The 19,164-nt window shown below is 34.6% G+C and overlaps 1 protein-coding gene across 4 annotated transcripts in view; it reads right to left on the minus strand.

The window, feature by feature from the left end:
- The window catches only part of MSR1 (macrophage scavenger receptor 1), a 79,611-nt gene that overhangs the window by 45,209 nt on the left and 15,238 nt on the right, over window positions 1–19,164 (minus strand). For all 4 annotated transcript variants that reach the window (XR_002733125.2, XM_023219167.2, XM_023219168.2 and 1 more), the window contains 2 exons: window positions 13,339–13,751; window positions 8,993–9,179 (listed from right to left, as the gene is read on the minus strand). Coding sequence is in view for 3 of the 4 variants with exons in the window: in XM_023219167.2 (XP_023074935.2) it covers window positions 8,993–9,179; window positions 13,339–13,751 (600 nt within the window). In the remaining variant the exon portion in view is untranslated. The remainder of the gene's footprint in view (window positions 1–8,992; window positions 9,180–13,338; window positions 13,752–19,164) is intronic.

Raw genomic sequence — 19,164 nt, forward strand, 5'->3', positions numbered from 1 at the left:
GAACCTGGGGGCAGAGAAAAGACAGCAGGCTGGCACAAAGTCGCATTAGCATTGTACGCATCCTAGGCAGTTAGACGTTGAGTTAGATATAATATGCAGTTAACTACCATATGGAAAATCTGTAAGTAAGAACTTAAAAGACATTTGTGATACCCTCAAGGGAAAGGAAAATTCACACACAGTAGACAACCAGAAGCATTTTGTTGGAACTGACCATAAACTCAGATATTTGTCAGTGAGCTGGAGATCGGAGTGCATGGTGATGGCTGAAGTCTTCATTGAGAAAGTAGGATAATGAGGGGTACTTTCAAGAACGAAGAGAAGGGGAAGGAAGATAATTCTTAGGGAGTGGGAAAGGTATGAGGAAAGGCAGGAAGATGAAAATGAGTAGAGGAATTCTTTTTTCAAGTAAAATCCTAAGTCAAATTCCTAGATTGGTATAGATACTATAAACAATATGGAGAAACTGCTAGGAAAACTTCAGTCTAATCATTTTTGTCAGGTGGTTCTCCTGAGAGCTGTGATTAAACATTACCGATTTAGTCATTTGTATTTTCTGTGTCCAGCAAAACAGATACCTGGTCATCATGTCTTTAAAATGATTATACCTAGCATGTCTTTAGAACTCAGAGGTAATCCTGCCTACATACCATGTTCCATATGGAGTACAGAAGGCAAATACTGTCTTCTTTATTTAAAGAAGAACACTTAGTTTCCTTTTCAACAGCAAAAGAAAGAAACAGAAAGGAACATTATTCCATAGATTTACCACAGAATAAGGACATAGTGATATTTTAAAGGAAACATTTTCATTTGCTACTGTTTGGTCACATACATAGTCCAAGGAAAACATACAATTATATACAGCATCCCTGGTTAGAATGCACTTATTTACAAATTTTAATCAGGTGAAGGTATAATACCTGAAGAAATCTAAGAGGGGGCCACATAAATACATAAAGATTATCTCATGAATAAGTATATTTTGTCCATTTTTTTTGTTGCTTATTTTGACATCATTGACTCTACTTCTGTCTATTCCTCTGGTATGTCCTATTTTCAAGGTACAATTTGAGTTGTAGAGGCTCAAGACATCGTTACTCTTCTCAATAGAATGCCCCTTTCTCTTCATATGCAGCATTGGACACACATTTAATTGTATTTTTATAATAAAAGCAACTCTACTTACAGGAAATATAGAAGCCTAGAAAAGCCATGAGGAAAAATGTAATTCATAGTTGTATTATTTTAACTAAAGATCTTTAACACTTCTTTCCTAAATGTGCATGTGTATTTTTTCCCACATAATTGTCATGCAAACAACATACTACCGGGCTTTTAGAAATTAACCAGGGTATTATAAGTTAAGGTATAGCTTAAATGTTGTGAGACATATATTTAAGTGCTGCACAAGAAATACCAGGTTTCGCCGGGCGCGGTGGCTCAAGCCTGTAATCCCAGCACTTTGGGAGGCCGAGACGGGCGGATCACGAGGTCAGGAGATCGAGACCATCCTGGCGAACACGGTGAAACCCCGTCTCTACTGAAAACTACAAAAAAACTAGCCCGACGAGGTGGCGGCGCCTGTAGTCCCAGCTACCCAGGAGGCTGAGGCAGGAGAATGGCGTAAACCCGGGAGGTGGAGCTTGCAGTGAGCTGAGATCCGGCCCCACTGCACTCCAGCCTGGGTGACAGAGCCCGAGACTCCGTCTCAAAAAAAAAAAAAAAAACAGGTTTCTATATCAAGGGGAATTTGTATGTGCTCCCTATTCCCTGCAGAAGAATGTAATACTTCCCAAGAAAAGGGATTTAACCTGCATAACCATGAACACAGCTGCATCCATTCGTCACTACACAGTGATGAATCAGAGGGGAGGGGGGCAAGCAGGACAGACATTCAGTTTGCAACATGAATTTTGTGGAACTAATTGAAGGGAAGCACAGTGATAGTATTCAAGGATGGTGTTTGGAAAAAAGTGCACAAGCAAAGATTTCAGTTTAGTAACTAAGGATCCAAAGCAAGACTCAGACATTCCAGGAAAAACCAGAACATGAAACAAGAAGAAACAAGGGACACAGAGAATAGATCTAGACTCTTAGCCTCTTAGATGGACTTCTCACCACTTCTTTGGTAAGTAAGAGGTAGAAGGAACTCTCCTAATTACTAACTATCCTTTCAATTATACTACATATAATTATGAGAACTGCATACAGCTTTAATTTTGGAGTATTAGTTCAATCACAGCAAATACATCTGTGTTATTTTACAAAATTTAGTGTTAAAGATCCCTCTCTGTATTTTTATATACAAATACTGATACCCGGTATTCGAATTCTAGAATAAGAAAAACAGGTAAAGCTTTTTGTTAGAGTTCTAACTAGGCGTGTTGAATGTACATTTTTATTGTTATTCTATTCTTCATGTAACATTAATCTCACTTATTATGTTTCATTTTTGTACGTTGTTATAGCCCTTTTACTGTTTCTAACAAAATGTTGGAAGGATCTCAATAAATGTTTTAGGTGTCTTTTAGATACATTGGGGAAATAAAATAACATTATATACCACTTTACTCTTAGTTTCTGAGGCAGAACGTTTCAGAACAGTATCCACTACCTTGCCACCTTCCAAAACTAACCTCCCTCCATTCCCATTGCAGCTCACGTCATCACCGTCACACAGCTAGACTATTGCTAGAGCTTTTTTATCTGGTCTGAATGCGTTTTGTCTATTTCACCTCTATTTCCCTCAGTGTTGGCTTTCTTCTTTTTGATAAGAATCTGTTTTGCAATGTCTCCATCAAATTAAGGAAATACAGTAATCTATTCTGCCATATTATGGAAAAAAGAATAAAGACTCAGAGTCTCTTGTAGTCACCTTCTTTGTTTGTAGTTTCCATTCAGTCTTTTCAAAATTTTGTTCCGTATTGACATAATAACTGCCTCGTGGCATCAATAAATGGACAAAATGCTACCTGTCAGCTCCCTTGCTGATATATGTCAAAAAAACTGGGTTAATATTGGCCAAAATATATGATTTACTCTAGTTCAATAAGCCATAGAATTTACATTATTTTTCATCTTTAATATTTTCAATTATAGTTATAGGAATAATTCATAAATACGATCACAAAAATCTGCCATAAAGAATTGCCTTTATAAAACACATACACAAAATCTACTATTTAGCTTCCTCCATGATCATTTCTTAAAAAGGAAAATTAAGATTTCTATATAACCACAAAAAAGTACTGATATATAATATGTGATAATCATCAATATCATAGATCAAAATTACCCAATTTACTAGAAAAGCAAACCCAGGCGTATCATATCATTTAAAATCCTCAGATAACATAGCACTAACAATATCTGACTAAGTTTCCAGAGCTATGCTTCTCTAGTTTTTATTTATTATGAGCATTAATTTTCTACTTTGTTTTCAATCTTGTCTCATATTCAGATCATCATAAAAATCTGCCACATCTTCTAGTCTATTGCTGCCTAAAGCTGCATCTTTTTTTTCTAGTTTTCATTCTCATTGATTTAGATATGTTTAATCTGGAAGACACTTTAAATATTGTTTAACTAAACACATTTATAGAGGGTCAGAGAGTGACTTTCTCAGGGTCTTAAAGCTAGTCGGGTAAAATCAGAACTAGAACATTTATTTCATTTCTTTCCTTACATCCTATGCTACTATATTCTAAATTTAATTGACTTCATTTTCCGTGTCTTTTCTTCCATTATTCCTGAGCTGAGTTTTTCCTTTACACAGTGGTTAGATAAACTCACAATTCAGGTTTTTTCCTTTTGTTAAGTGTTCGGTTTTTGTTGTTGTTGTTGTTGTTGTTGTTGTTGTTGTTGTTGTTTTCAGAGATAGGGTCTTGCTACTTTGCCTAGGCTGGTCTTGAACTCCTGGGCTCAAATGGCCCTCTTGTCTTAGTCTCCCAAAGTGCTGGGATTACATGGTCTCAGCCTCCCAAAGTGCTGGGATTACAGGCATAAGCCTATAGTTCAGCTGTTAAAATCTCAGTAATTAATTGTACAAAACTCCAAATTCAAATGTCCTCAGTTGCTTTTTCATTTTCTCTACTACAAAAATCAATATTTCTTTTTTGGTGCTCTTAAACCCTAGGAAGCCAATATATCTAAAATCTTTCCAAGTAAACAAAATGTTAGCTATTCTCACCACAGAGCCACATTATATTTTATTTCTCTTAAATACCTTTCTCTAGAGTTCATCTTTGCTTCTTTAAATCATGTTATCCCCAACTCTCCACTAAACTCTACTTCACCATTTCCACAATGAAATTGTACGTAGTTCTTTAAGAGTCTAATTATTATTATAACTACTTGAGAAATGTATTAAAAATCTTTGTCTCTTTTAACTGTATAATTATTTAGTGATTATTAATATAAGGGAAGAGAGAACACAGTGTAATTACACTCATCCTACAATCAACACATGATAAAGGATAAAGCACTCATTAATTTCTAAAATATGCTTCTTAAGTTATAATTTAATTAATATATACATTATGGCTAGGTGCTATAAGAGATATAAAGAATAGTTTATAATTGAAGTAACTTGTGTCCAGGAAGAGTTAAAACTGTTCTGGAAGAGAATATGAGATACTTTTAAACATAACTGTCACATTAAGAATTCTCTTGTGAGAGAATACTTAATGTTCTCCATTAAGACAGAAATAAACGTCAGCTGGGCCTTACTATTGGTAGAACCAGCAAAAGCTTCATGCGAGAAGTAGCCTCTTAGATGGACTTTGAATGATAAATAAGATACTTTCAAATACAAATCGAAGAGAAAATATTTCAAATAAAGGAAAAGACATGAGGCAGGATGCACAAGGTACTGGGTACATTAGAATCACAGTCAAATTAGTTGAAATATTTGATATACAAAAAAGACAAGGGAGGGAATGAAGCATTCAAGATTAGTTAAGAGACACACTGAAGAAGACCGTGAGTACTACAGGCAAAATAGTATGTCTAATGAGGGGGCAACAGAGAGTCTTTATGCAATCTAACACTTGCTTTAGGAAGGCTATATTCTACAAGGGTGCAAAAAGTATTACAGTCTGGGCAGGAAACAATTGCAACTCTGGCAAAGAAGTGATAAGAATAATTTATATGAGGATATAAAGAAATGACAAGGGAATAGAGAACACACAACATTGAGAACTAATAGTGGTCTTGGGAGATATAAAATAATTAAAATTGATAGCTTGCAAACCAGGAAGAATGACACCGCTATAACAGAGTGTAACTTGCTAAGAAGAAAGTGTTAGTTTCACTTATTCACTCAACACATATATAATTCCTCTCCCACTATTTTCCAGGCCCTCTGACAGGCATTGGGAATGCAGAGGTAGACAAGAAGCAGAAGACTTAATCTCACAGAGCTCACGTTCTACTGGAGAAGATACAAGCTAAACAAGTAAGCAAAGGTAGAGATGACATAATTTCATATAGTGGTAAATACTATGGGGAGATTAAAGGAAATCATGGTAGAGAGAGATGAGGGAGGTTAGAATGAGAATGGTGGAAGGTGGAGGAGGTAACTTCAAGTGGAGCCAAGAAGGAGAAGGGATGTAGAGAAGAACATTTCAAGAGAAATAGAAAATGTCTAATGTTCATTATGGACAGCATGAAATGAAACAAGCACTTTCTCTTTATTAACTTTTACTTGTTCATAGCACTTAATTCTTCCACATTTCCAAGCAAGGCTGAAGGATGACAGAGGGAAGATTTAGAAAATTAGGGCAGATAAGTAGACAGGTGACAGACCAAGTAGAAGTTTAAATTTTATCCCAAGTCTAATGAGAAGATATTGGAGGATTTAAGCCCGAGAGAGAAAAGACACATGTAGTGTAGAGAGAGAAACCACACAACCACACATATCTAGTAATTTGTGTGTTTTCTTACATAGCATGGTTTTTTGTTTCTTTGTTTTTTGTTTTTTTTTTTCCTCTATTTAGAATGGACTAAGAGCAGAGGCAGGGGAAAGCAACTGAGAAATGGATCCCAGACTGGGATATGGTTGCTTGAATGAGAGTAGTAATAGAGAGGGAGAAGAAGTTTGATTTGAGATATTGTATGAAATAAGAATTAGTAGGATTTACAAATGGATTACATAGAGAATGAGAGCAGGGAAGTCAAAGACGGCTTCCAAGATCATGGAGTGAGCAGGTAGTTGGAAAATGACAAAACCATCAAAAAGACTGAAAATGCAACAGATTTGGGGAAGCGGATGGGGGTGGCCAGTTAAGAAGCGAGGATTTGGTTTTGAATTTGTAAAGCTTTGAACATTTATTTGAAATCCAAAGTGGAGGCATCTAATTGTTAGAGAAAAATCTGATTAATTCAAATTTTTCTTTATCATCTGCTTCACTATGATAAATACTATATGTGATATGTATTCTGTATAAGCAAGTTATAAAATACAACAACAATGAAAATATCCTTGCAACATCACAATGCAAGAAATCAGTATCTACCTAGATGTTCCCCCATCTCATTCATCTATTTCCTTTTCACAGATAAACATTACCCTGAATTTTGTTTTTATCATTTTCTTAAATTTTAAAACAACCATTCTATTACATATTTATGTGTCTGTAAATTTACATTATTTAATTTTACTAACTATAAGCATTAGAAGTAAAAATTATCTATATATCGTTTTCTGGGACTTGTTTTTATTTTTTTTTCATTGTCATCACTTGATTATTAGGCTTCTTAATTTTCTCAAACTAATGTATTTGAAATGAAATCACGTGAAGTTCTTAGTTCTATTTTTCTAGTTGCTAATGATATAAAATGAGACAAAATATTAAAATCATGAAATAGAGCTTAACAGACATGGAAGCTGAAATGAGAACATCCAATATGAATTTTATGTGAGTTACAGAGGAAAGGAGAGAAAGAATTGTGAAGAAGCAACAGTCAAAGTGAATGAAGCTGGTTATATTCACAAACTGATAGACATAAATCTACTAATATAAGAAGTATAACAAATGTTAAATGGATAAATTATCAGTACAAAAACACAGATAAGTAAAACTGCAGATATGAAAGACATAGAGAATGACAAACTGATTGGTGGCAGTCATTTTAAGAACCATAGGAAAAGCTTGAGGCCAGGGGACCAATATTTTCAGCACACTGATGGAAGTAATCAAAATAACTGTCAACCTAAGAAGTGTGTATGTAGTACAACAATTTCAAAGATCAAAACAAAATAGAGAAAATGAAATCAGAAGGTTTCATTATCAATTTACTTTCACTAAATAAACTTCCAAAAGATATACTTCAGGCAGAAGCAAAATAATCCCAGAAGAAATGACTGAGGTGCATTTAGAAGGGACAACAACTGGTAAATTCATGGGCAAATTTAAATAAATATTTGTTGTGGGTGAGTGATGACTATCTGAGTCAGTGGTGCAGAGTTAAATAATTAACCAAGATGGTTGTAGATAAAGAAAGACAGATTTATTAGCAAAAGCAGGAAAATACGTTGTAAGCAGGCAATAAGCAGGCCAGCAGAAGAGAAACTGATTGCCAGGAAAGAAAGGTTTGCTGAAGATTTTATAGAACAGTGTTTATACCATATGCTGAAGAGAGCTTGTGCAGTACTGATAAGCCAAGGTTACAGTGGGTTAACTTGCAGGTATCTGGTGATAAGTTTCATGCAGGAAGGACCTACATGTTCTGGACCATGAAGAAAGGCAGATTTATAGCTTATCTTCTTTCTCTTTTTGCCTTCCCTGGTTCTACCAGCCTGACTACTTTTCCCTAATTAGGGCTCCACAATATTGTCCGTATAAAAAAAGAAAAATAATATTGACTAAGTTCTTAATTAAAAAAATAAAATAGAATGAGCTATACAAAAATATTAGCAGGAAACTAGGAAAGAGGATAATCAAAGCATTTTCAGTTCCTTGTGTATTTTAGGATGAACGTTAAAATACTGATCAACTATAGACTTAAAGATAAATGTTAAGGTCAATAATCAATAAAAATTAGAAATATACTACAAAGTTTCTAAAACCTTTTTGGTAACTTTGGTAGAGAGAAAAATTCACCAAGAGAAAAATCTTTATTGCCAAAATTGGCAATAAAGGAAAGCAAAAGAAACACAAAATAAACTAGAGAAAACCAGAGCACAAAATAAGACAGTGGAAATAAATACAGTCAAAAGGGATGGTCAGATTATATATTTTTTAAAAAGAAAAGGTAAGTGTTCATTGCAAGAGACAAACCTAAAATAAAGGATACCAAAAGGCAAAAGGTTGCAGTGAAATATATAGAAAAATACCTGCAAATCATTGAAATCAAAATATAGAAAAAAATCTATAATGTAAAGCTAAAACTAAAATATCTAAAATGTAAAGCCAAAACTGAAAGTGCATATATATATATATATCTTTGGTAATATTGGTAGAGAGAGAAATTCTTATATATTCTATATACCATATAGAATATATGCCAGCAGGCTAGATTTAGTTCACCTTTTTTCACTAAGAGGTGCTGCAGAAGAAATGGACAAATCCATCATTATTTTGGAGAGTTCAAAGGATCCTTTTAATTAATAATACAGTCAGGTAAGAAGTAAAAAAGACTGAAAGTTTTGAAAAAACAATATTAACAAGCTTGGTTTGTGAACATGTGAAGAAACTTGTAATTACAGAAAACTTGTATTCGGTACTTATGAGGTAGTTTTTAACAATGAGAAAATCATTAGACCTTAAGATATATTTGGCTTATCCCTTTCTATTTAAATGACACCCGGCTACTGGTTATCGTACCCTGTCTTGATCTGATTTTAATATTCTTTCCTCTGGGTATCTGCAGTAAATATATGCTCAAAAACTGTTTATTTCAAACCACAGGATTTCAAATATCAAATCTTTGCATGTATCAGTATATTTTAATATATGTCATTTTCTGGAGGAATGACAAGACATTTTACCTTGAATTAAAGTGATATTTCTCAAGGTCTGAGAATGTTCCCAGTCTTTCAGTCTGAGATCATTGGTGATGTTATTCAGTACTTTCACTTCTCCTTTTATTTCCTGTTCCAAATGCACTTGTTCTTCTTTCATAGCCATAATTTCTGCTGATACATTGTAAACACGCTCCTCTAATTTACTGATTTCCTGTAAGACACAAGTAGGCATTCACAACCTTTGTTACATACATAATAATCAAATATGAAAGTTCAAGAAACCCTCGGAGTTCAGATTTTTAAAAACATATTCACAGGAATTTTATGGAATAAAAATATGGAGATTAGAAAACTGTTTTGAAAGTAGTAATTCTTTAATTGTGAAACGTTTCCTCTTTTGACTGAATGGCTCAATGTTTATTATCACAACTCCTTTCAAAAAATCCATTTAATATATCGATGTTTCTATTCCCATATATATAGATGTCAAAATGCTAACAAAATTAAATAAACATCATAAGGTTTTAATTTATCTGAAGTAAAATGTCTTCATACTGTACTTAGAGTGGCAACATATTCAAATTCCATAAATTTGATAGATTTATATGGGAAATTGTTTTAGTAAGAAGCAGTTTAATGTCATAAGCCTCAGTAGTGATGAACATCGACAATAGATTTTCATACCCAATAAAACCTCAAACTTGCATATTAACAGTGCTTTCCTTTATATTTGCATTACCTCTGTATTTGAGGCATTAGTATTTTGTGTTTTCAAATACATATATATTTTGTGTATATACATATGCATTCATAGACTTAGAGTGTGAAACAGAGAGAGGATCTTCCTATATCCTGGAATATGCTTTTATATTTTACTCAATAATATATTAAGGATATTTATCTATTTAAACACTTTAGAGACTGACATTTTCAGTAATTTAGTGGAATTGAATCTATTTCTCAAAATTTATTTAGGATTCCTATTCATAGTGTTTTGAGCTGTGCACTTTTCTACAACTTTAAACAATGCTGCCATGAACATCATTTTAAGTATATTTATATGCTGATGTAAGTACTTCTATAGAACATCTTCCTGGAAGTGGATTTGACCAAAGGGACTAAACATTAAACAGTATTTTTGTTCAACTATTGCTGTACTGCTCTCCAAATATATGCGATCATTTTCCTCTTACTGCGTGTCAGTGTCTACTTTTTGCAGCTAAACACTGGGTACCATTAATATATTTAAATTTGCATAATAAGAGTAGGTACATAGCAAATCATTATTATTTAACCTGTTTTTCAAATTATAATGAGGTTAAAGCATCCAGTCATTAAATTTCTGACAATTAATATTTATTAATTTTTCTTTTAGATCCTTCGCTTGGTTTTCTCTTTTGGTGTTGGGCTTTCTCTTTTTGATGAACCAAATCTTCTCATGTATTCTGGTAATAATTTTTATCTCCTTGTTCTACTTGTATCCCATTTTCTGTCTTCACTGTATGCTTTATCATTGAATTAAGTACTCCTATGTTCTAAAGTTGATAAATACTCATTTCCCATTTGCACATGGAAATAAGCCCGTGGTGTATTTTTCTGTAATCCAGATGTAAAGAGAAAATTACACTCTCTTGAGCTGGACTGGACTAGACAAGCTGAGGTGAGAGGCTCAAGATGGTCAGGAAGTAAGACCTTTGAAAATAAATGAATGTGCATCTAGATTTGCCTCTTCAATGACACTACACGTAAGCAGAGAGGCTTATCAGCTTTCATTGCTCTAACTGTGCCTTCTTCCAAACGAAACCTTATTCTAGATCAGAATTTCTCTGTCCTGCACCTCCTCCTTCCCTGACCATTTGACATTTTCTGTACATACTATCATCACAATAAAGGTGAAATGGTGAGCATGGATGTTTGTAGAGCACACCACTATGATAAATACACTTGACTTAATTTAGGTGGCTAAAAATTGCTGCAAGTATGTCAGGTAGCTCTAGACGTTCAGCATAAAGTGTTAAGGGACTAGAAAGTGATTTTGCTTCCTAGAAACCAGGAATCACTCAGCTTTTTCATCATACCAAAAAGCTGAGGCTACTTTTTATTTTTATTTTTTTGAGATGGGGTCTCGCACTGTCACCCAGACTGGAGTGCAATCGCATGATCTCGGCTCACTGCAACCTCTGCCTCCTGGGTTCAAGTGGTTCTCCCAAGTAGCTGGGATTACAGGTGCACACCACCACACCGGGTAAATTTTTTGTTTTTGTTTTTGTTTTTGTTTTTTTGGTAGAGATGGGGTTTCACTATGTTGGCCAGACTGGCCTCGAACTCCTGACCTCGGGGTCTGCCCGCCTCAGCCTCCCAAACTGCTGGGATTACAGGCATGAAGCACTGCAGCCAGCCGCTGAGGCTACCTTCTTATTCTCTTCTTTGAAAACTGCATATGTTGCTTACATTTGTCAAATTTCACTGGAAATTATTTTCCTGGGAGGAGGAAAAGTGTGTTTAATTTCAAAAAATCCCGTACAGCATCCAAGCACTCCCTTCACACGCTACCACCAGTGACCCTCCTAGAAACAGGCATTTAATTTTGTAGTCATACAGTCCTTTTGACCTCTATCGATGGAGATGATGGATGCCACCCCTGTCTTTCATTTGCTCCAATGTTCTTCCTTTTCCTTTCAAATTAATGTTTGGTGTGTCCTTAATAAGTGTTATGCTGGTGTCACTTATAAGCCATTTCCTCAAACGACATTTACAAATTCAGGCATTCATTTAATTTATTCCTACATTGAGCTAAAGATTCAAAGATCAACAAAATTATTCAAGCAATGGGGATGAGAGTCCCAACATTGTTTTTCAGTGTACAGGAGTACACACACACACACACACACACACACACACACAAATATTGGCACTGACCTAGTTCTTAAGTCTCTGTGAGTGACTACTGTTTCTAAAGATGTATATTGGTTTCAAAGTTTAACCATTCCCTTGTATTTCCTTTTCTAATGCTGGAATTCCCTCCAAAATGTGTCGTCTATGCAAACTCAAACAGCTCACTGATCACCAGATTTTGATTGTTTCCATTAACTATCACTTCAAACAGGTTCAAAATTTCTACCAACTTCCAAAAAGTTTCCAATTTGCTTTCAATTTCTCACATATGTGGGTTCAAAAGCATACCACAGTCAGCCAGACACAGTGGCTCATGCCGGTAATCCCAGAACTTTGGGAAGCCAAGATGGGTAGATTACCTGAGGCTAGGAGTTTGAGACCAGCCTGGCCAACATGGTACAAACCCCATCTTTACTAAAAACACAAAAATTAGCCAGGTGGGGTGGCACGTGCCTTTGATCCCAGCTACATGGGATGCTGAGGCACGAGAATCACTTGAACCTGGGAGGCAGAGGTTGCAGTGAGCCAAGATCACGCCGTTGCACTCCAGCCTGGGTAACAGAGTGAGACTCCATCTCAAAAACAAAGAAACAAAAACACTCCATGGTCCTCCAGGATTTAATGCACTGCCAGAATCGAACATATCCTTCTTTTTCCATCTCATCCAGCTTCCCTCTCTCCTTACCTCATCTCAGTGCTCTTTTGACCCTATTTTTACATAAATAGTATTTCTTCTCCACTCTTCTTTCCCCCCAACTTAATCAATGTCTATCCCGATAACTAACCTTTTAGCTTCCTCTCTTTCTTGTATCATCAAAACTATGGACAATTTCTTCTTTGTACACTTTCTCTAATCTTTAGATAGCCCAAGACTTTAATATCCCAATACCCTTTGATATACTTACTTATTAACAATGTAGGAAACACTGATAGATTTTAGAAGTGACATGGAATAGAAACAGAATATCAAGGCGTTGGGATGAGGTTCACCAACAGACTCCCCATACACAAACTGTAATACCATTGTCTTCTGACACCTTAAGTTGAGGACCATGTACAAGTTCAAAAGTTCTGAGTGAAACTTACAAGTCAAAAAAATCTAAGTACATCAAATGGGTCTGTTGCGAAATTCACACATACAGAGTGTTCACGTCTCAAGATCTGCTAAGATAATCTAAAAATTATGATCGGTTTAGGCAGTCTAAAAAAACATTTTAACATTATTTATAAAATATGTAAAGGGAGTCTATATTCAATGGGAAAATTTCCCCCTTTTTCTAAGAGTTTGGAGATAGCTCATCCATTTGAAATCCCTTAACATTCATTTAAAATCTTTTGATACGCTCACCACAGAAATCAGTGTAAACAGGATAATGAAACAGGGTTTGCAACTTTTGTTTTCCTGTACTGCCTAAGGAGAAGAGACTTGGACAGATTCAGTTCCAGCACGTGACCTTGCCGTTCCAAACTCTTACCTCTTGTTGTTTGAAGGTTTTCTCTTGGATTTTACCATTCAGCTTTTCTATGTTGAGCTGCAAATCAAGCAATGTGGTATTCAAACTTATTAAGGACTTGGAGATTTCATCTATTGCATTCCCATGTCCCTGGACTGAGGAAAACAAGGTACTTAGCTGGAGAAGAATGTCATTAAATCTTTGATCAGTCGTCATGCTGAAGTTCTGGAAATGCTCTGCATCTATGAGATTGGCTTCCATGTCTGAAATGTGCTGGATTCTCTTCTCCATGTTGCTCATGTGTTCCATAAAGACTTCCTGAAATCTCATTTCCTCTTCACTGTCATTTCCTTTTCCTGTGAGACTTTGAGTTATATCGTCTGCATTAGTTGAACCAACTGAGCAATTCTTCGTTTCCCACTTCAGAAGCTGAGCTGTATATTTAAGTCAAAATAAACCAGTCATGGCCTGATCCTTAAATGCATACACTATCCCATCCCGTATCATTCCATTCCGTTCGTTTTATTCCATTCCATTCCAACATTCTGAATGCTTGGCTAAATCAACTATTTCCTTTTCATCTACAATGTGTGAACCACGCTAAGTATATTGCTGAGAAGCATACATTCTCCCTTTCTCATTTTATGTTAAGATGATTCCAGGATTATATCATGCTTTCTGAATTGCTCCTTATATGAATCTTCTTGGCCACTGATTTTGGTTTTGCCAATTCAAAACAACTCTATAGATTATGAAAGGCAATTTATCTACAGAACTGTTGTTAGAATAAAGTGAACTAATGCTTAATCCAGTTTCTGAAGTAAGCATGTTGAATGAGTTAACAATGATAATGATGATCATGAGGATGACAAAAGCAATATGTGGTAAAATACTGGTATCATGAACAGTATGGATAAATTGTTGGTTTATCTTCTTCATTCTTTCACTTGAGCTGCCAGAAAACTGTCATTTTCAGTTAACACAGACCCAATTCACAGTTGGTAGAGCGGGAAGTTGGGCAAATAATTTTTTTTTCTCTTTATAAAGGTACTATTCTCATAACACTCCATTCTAACTATTATAAAATATATTTTCACAGCAGAAAATTTAGAAAATATAGATAATATGGAAAAATCATTTACCATGAATCTCTCCATCCTAGCTTAAACTCTAGGATTTTGGGGTATGTGTCTCAAACCTTATCATATTGTTAATCTTAAAATGCGACATTTTTAAACAATCTGGACATCACTTTTTAATGTAATGTTCCATCATAAGTACTTTTTCATATTATTAATATTTAATATTGTTCTACAAAAATAATTTAAGAAACTCCATTGTATTATATGCATGGATCTGCCAGATTTATTTTAAAAAACAGCTGCATTTAGTTTGCCTCGGTTTTCAGTAATATAGTCAATGTTTTGATGAACAATCTTGTGAATAATTATTTACCAAATTAAAAAAACTGCATTCCAAAACACTATTTTAGGAATATACCGAGTTGTTGATAGATATCCCCAAATGGGCATATGTTCTCGAAACAAGCTAATTATCATTCTAAAATAATGTAAAGCAATATGTTTTATAGTTTCAAAAAAATAAAAGGCATAAACATTAACTTTTTATACAAAAATAGGCGGGGTGCACTGGCTTATGCCTATAATCCCAGCACTTTGGGAGACTGAAGCAGGTGGATCACAAGGTCAGGACATCAAGACCATCCTGGCCAACATGATGAAACCCCGTCTCTACTAAAAATACAAAAATTAGCTTGGCGTGGTGGCGGGCATCTGCAGTCCCATCTACTCAGGAGGCTGAGGCAGGAGAATCACTTGAACCTGGGAGGCAGAGGTTGCAGTGAGCCGAGATCATGCCACTGCACTCCAGCCTGGGCAACAGAGCAAGACTCCATCTCAAAACAAAACAAAACAAATTCTTAATTTTAGACAATGAAGAAAATGTTAAACACAATCTTATCACTATTCAGTGATGGTTGAGGTTTTCTGTTTTCCTGTATCTTTATATATGTATGTGTTTATACCTTTTACCAACATGTATGTTAGTCATATTCATATTAGATTGGATGTATAAGATTTTCCACATTTGACAATTATGGAACAATAAAAAGAATAATTTCATATTGCTCAAAAATATATGCAGCTCCACCTGAGTCTATCAATTTTCTTAATAAAAGTGATATGATGACAGTACAATTTTTATAGATTTTTGAGAATTAAACAACACAAGAAAAACATTTAGTTCTACCCCTAACTCAAGGGTTTTGTTCCATAAATGAGAGCTTGGTGTTTACATAGAATCTAGTTCCCTTATTCTAGAATCTTCCTACACTACTCCGTTACCAACTAGGCTACTCTGAACAAGTTACTTATCCCTCTCCTTGCTTTGGTTTTCTCAATTTGTAAAAGTAACAGTTACCTCAACAATGTTGCTGAGCACAAATGAAACAGGCATATCTATTCCTCTAAAGTGCCTTATAAATGAGAGATACTATCTATCAGTTATAGAGTCCACCATATTTACTACCTTTGCTTAAAAAGGCTGTGGTTGGATCACCTGAGGTCAGGAGTTTGAGACTAGCCTGGCGAACATGGTGAAACCCCGTCTCTACTAAGAATACAAAAATTAGCTGGGCGTGGTAGCACACACCTATAATCCCATCTACTCTACATGCTGAGGCAGGAGAATTGCTTGAGCCTGGGAGGTGGAGGTTGCAGTGAGCCAAGATCTTGCCACTGCACTCCAGCCTGGCTGACAGAGCAAGACTCCGTATCAAAAAAAAAAAAAAAAACAAGAAGCTATTTGATGAGCATTACTACCGTAGCTATTATTACACTAAGAGTGTCATCCTAAATATGTAAATAAATTCTAATTTTAAAAAAAAATGATACCATATTTTTTCTGGTTTTATTAATTTAATATTAGCTTATTTGAAATAACAAAATGTGTGTGACAATACTTTGATGTGACCTACAATAGAGTTGGTATTGAGTATGTTATTCTATATTTCTTAACATATCAATAACTTGGAAATAAAAGTATATTTCTTAACTGTATCTCATCACATTTACTAAATTCATTGCGGGGAGCAAGTTTTGGGTTGACAGCCTCATCCACGCATTCGTTAATTCTGTGATTTAATTACTATATACTGTGCAGAAAACTCTGCTTGAGTAACTCTGGGAATAAAAGAACAGTCGGGAATGGAATTTGACTGTAACAATCAGAAGCCCAAATAAACAATTTTTTCAAAATCACTTCAAAATTTTCCTCTAGCATTGTCCTTTTTTGATGATTATTTCTTTTGAAGTAGCAGTTACAAATTTAGATTCTAGAATAGAACTGCCTAGACTAGCAATTCTGGCTCTGCACTTTATAAACTATGGCATTGGACAAGTTACTTAATCTGTCATTGCCTCTATTTCACTATCTGTATAAATGGGGGACTAACAGTCAGTGTCCAAATAATTAAATGAACTATATGTAAAATACTTAGATGACTTCCTGACATGTAATAAGCATTTGATAAATTTCAGATTTTGCTATTATTAATATTTGGATTCAAGATGTGTGGTTCAAGTACCTATATGCCCAATATTGATTGACTATGGGGAATCAGCATTGTGTGATAAAAATATTTTGCTGGAGTTGGATGTTCCCTTGAACACAGTTATCTCTATGCTTTATTTTACTATGCACATTGCCCTTATTGCTCAGCCATATAGTTTTACTTTCATTGGAAATACGATTTATTTTGTATCAGTAAAGCTAATATTTTTCACAATATGGAAAGAGAAGCCCCATTTGACTAAGGTCACATGACCAACTATTTTTAATTTGACACAAGTTAAACATGAGTTGACAGTAAATGCTATATTTTATTAACAGATCTAAAAACACAAATTACCTGTTTCATCGAACCCTGAGTGAAAACTAAGTTTTCATTAAAATGCTAACTTTTTGTCGTATATCTAGGTAAAGAATGCCAGGGTTTATATTTCAAAAGTTCACTTATTTTTATTGAAGAGATGGCATTTTGTGACTTTTCTGTTTCACATATGAAAGGAGACAGAATTTTATGGTCTATGCAAAAACCTAAGGACAGGGTTATATTTGATTCTATAGATCATATCTACTCTTTCATATTGGAATTATCTTTTCCTACCCCAAATGGATATTGTTTTCAGCTAAAGAATTTTCAGTGTTTCAGTAATAATTGATACATATATAAACATAAATTCTTCATTTTTTTCTTATTGTTCTGACACAGTATTATGCTGTCACACTCTGATAGTGTTTCAGCAGCTTCTTTAAGAAAAGGTTGTAAATAGAATAAATCTTATAATTAAGAAAATAACCCTCAACATATAATTCACTTCATATTTAGAGTTTTATATATAATATTCTATTTCATCCATCAATTCATAGTTGCCAAACTTCTATCATTTTAGGGATCTATTTTGTCTACATTTGTAATTTTTATGCCAAATAGAGATATATATTGCTTTTCAGTTTCTTTTTGAAAAATATACTGATCTACAATTTAATTAAAGGTGTAAGTGGATGGTCAATGGTTTCTTATTAATACATAATAAACATAGTGAAGCCTTTTCCAAATTCTGGTGAATCTTGCACTGATGTGAACTTATAAAATTTGAATATTTGTAGCATCTAGTCAATTTTAGTAGGTACCTATTGTAGTTTTAGTAAACAGACTACTTCAATCATTGTAAACTCCAGAACAAATGTGTTAACTTGGTAGTATTTTCTAATAGCTCACGGACTTCGAACTTGGTTAGAAACTTGAATTATTTTCCGACTCCTGTCTGCATTCTGCATGAGCTTATCAGAAGCTGCGGTCCCTGGTCTTGGCTCTGTAGGCAGTGATTTGCAAAAAAGTGATGAAAGGTACTCAAATTCCAATTGGCTTATAGGTAATAATCCCTACAATGAAGCATCCTTTAGTTAAGCATTTCAAATTACAGAGAAGCATAGACATAAACAAACATACAGATAACCTTGATTATGAGGAAATTGACTGTTTAATGCCAAACATTAACATGTCCTTTTACTCAGACAACAATAGCTTGGTTGGTTGGTTTGATTGTTATGGTTGGATTTGTTTAGTTTATTTTTAATGGCCAAAAAGACGTTAATTGTTACCTATGAAAAATATTTTCCTGTGGTGACTTTTTTGTTTTTTATTGGCCGACCATATTGTTTTATAAAAACTTTATTAAACTGGGAGACAATAGACCAGAGGTTAGGGTTCAGAAGTCTTGGATGGGAACTCCAGCTCCAATACTGAGCTGTCTGAATTTTCTTATGTGGATAATGAGAATAATTACAGTGTCTATACAGAGGTTAATTGTAACAGTATATTCTTGATTTTATTATTTCTTTCTTAGTGAAATTTTTGCTCTGTCTTAGAATACTTCCTTAGACTGCCCTGTAGCAGAGGCAGTTTGGCCTGGTCTTTAGGAACTTTGTTGTTGTTGTTGTTAAGCTGCTTAGTACGCACATAAAAATGTATCTTATTCCCTGCATATCTCTTATTAGAGCATATGGGCAGACATTTTATCAGTCATATAGAGAAGAGGAGAGCTATAAGGCATATAAATTCAAATGCCAATCAAAATACATCAAATCCATCCAAAATGCTACAAGGGGGATTATATTTACATATGTGCTCAAGGTATATACAAGCTATCTACCCTTGTAGAAACAGTCAAATCCATCTCCAGTTCAAGTCAGCCTCTCCAAAGAAATATGTACCTCCAGAACATCACTTTGAGCCCAAGTAACACGTTCTACATTTTTTATTTG

The sequence above is a fragment of the Piliocolobus tephrosceles genome, chromosome 7, assembly GCF_002776525.5.
Source record: "Piliocolobus tephrosceles isolate RC106 chromosome 7, ASM277652v3, whole genome shotgun sequence".
NCBI lineage: Eukaryota > Metazoa > Chordata > Mammalia > Primates > Cercopithecidae > Piliocolobus > Piliocolobus tephrosceles.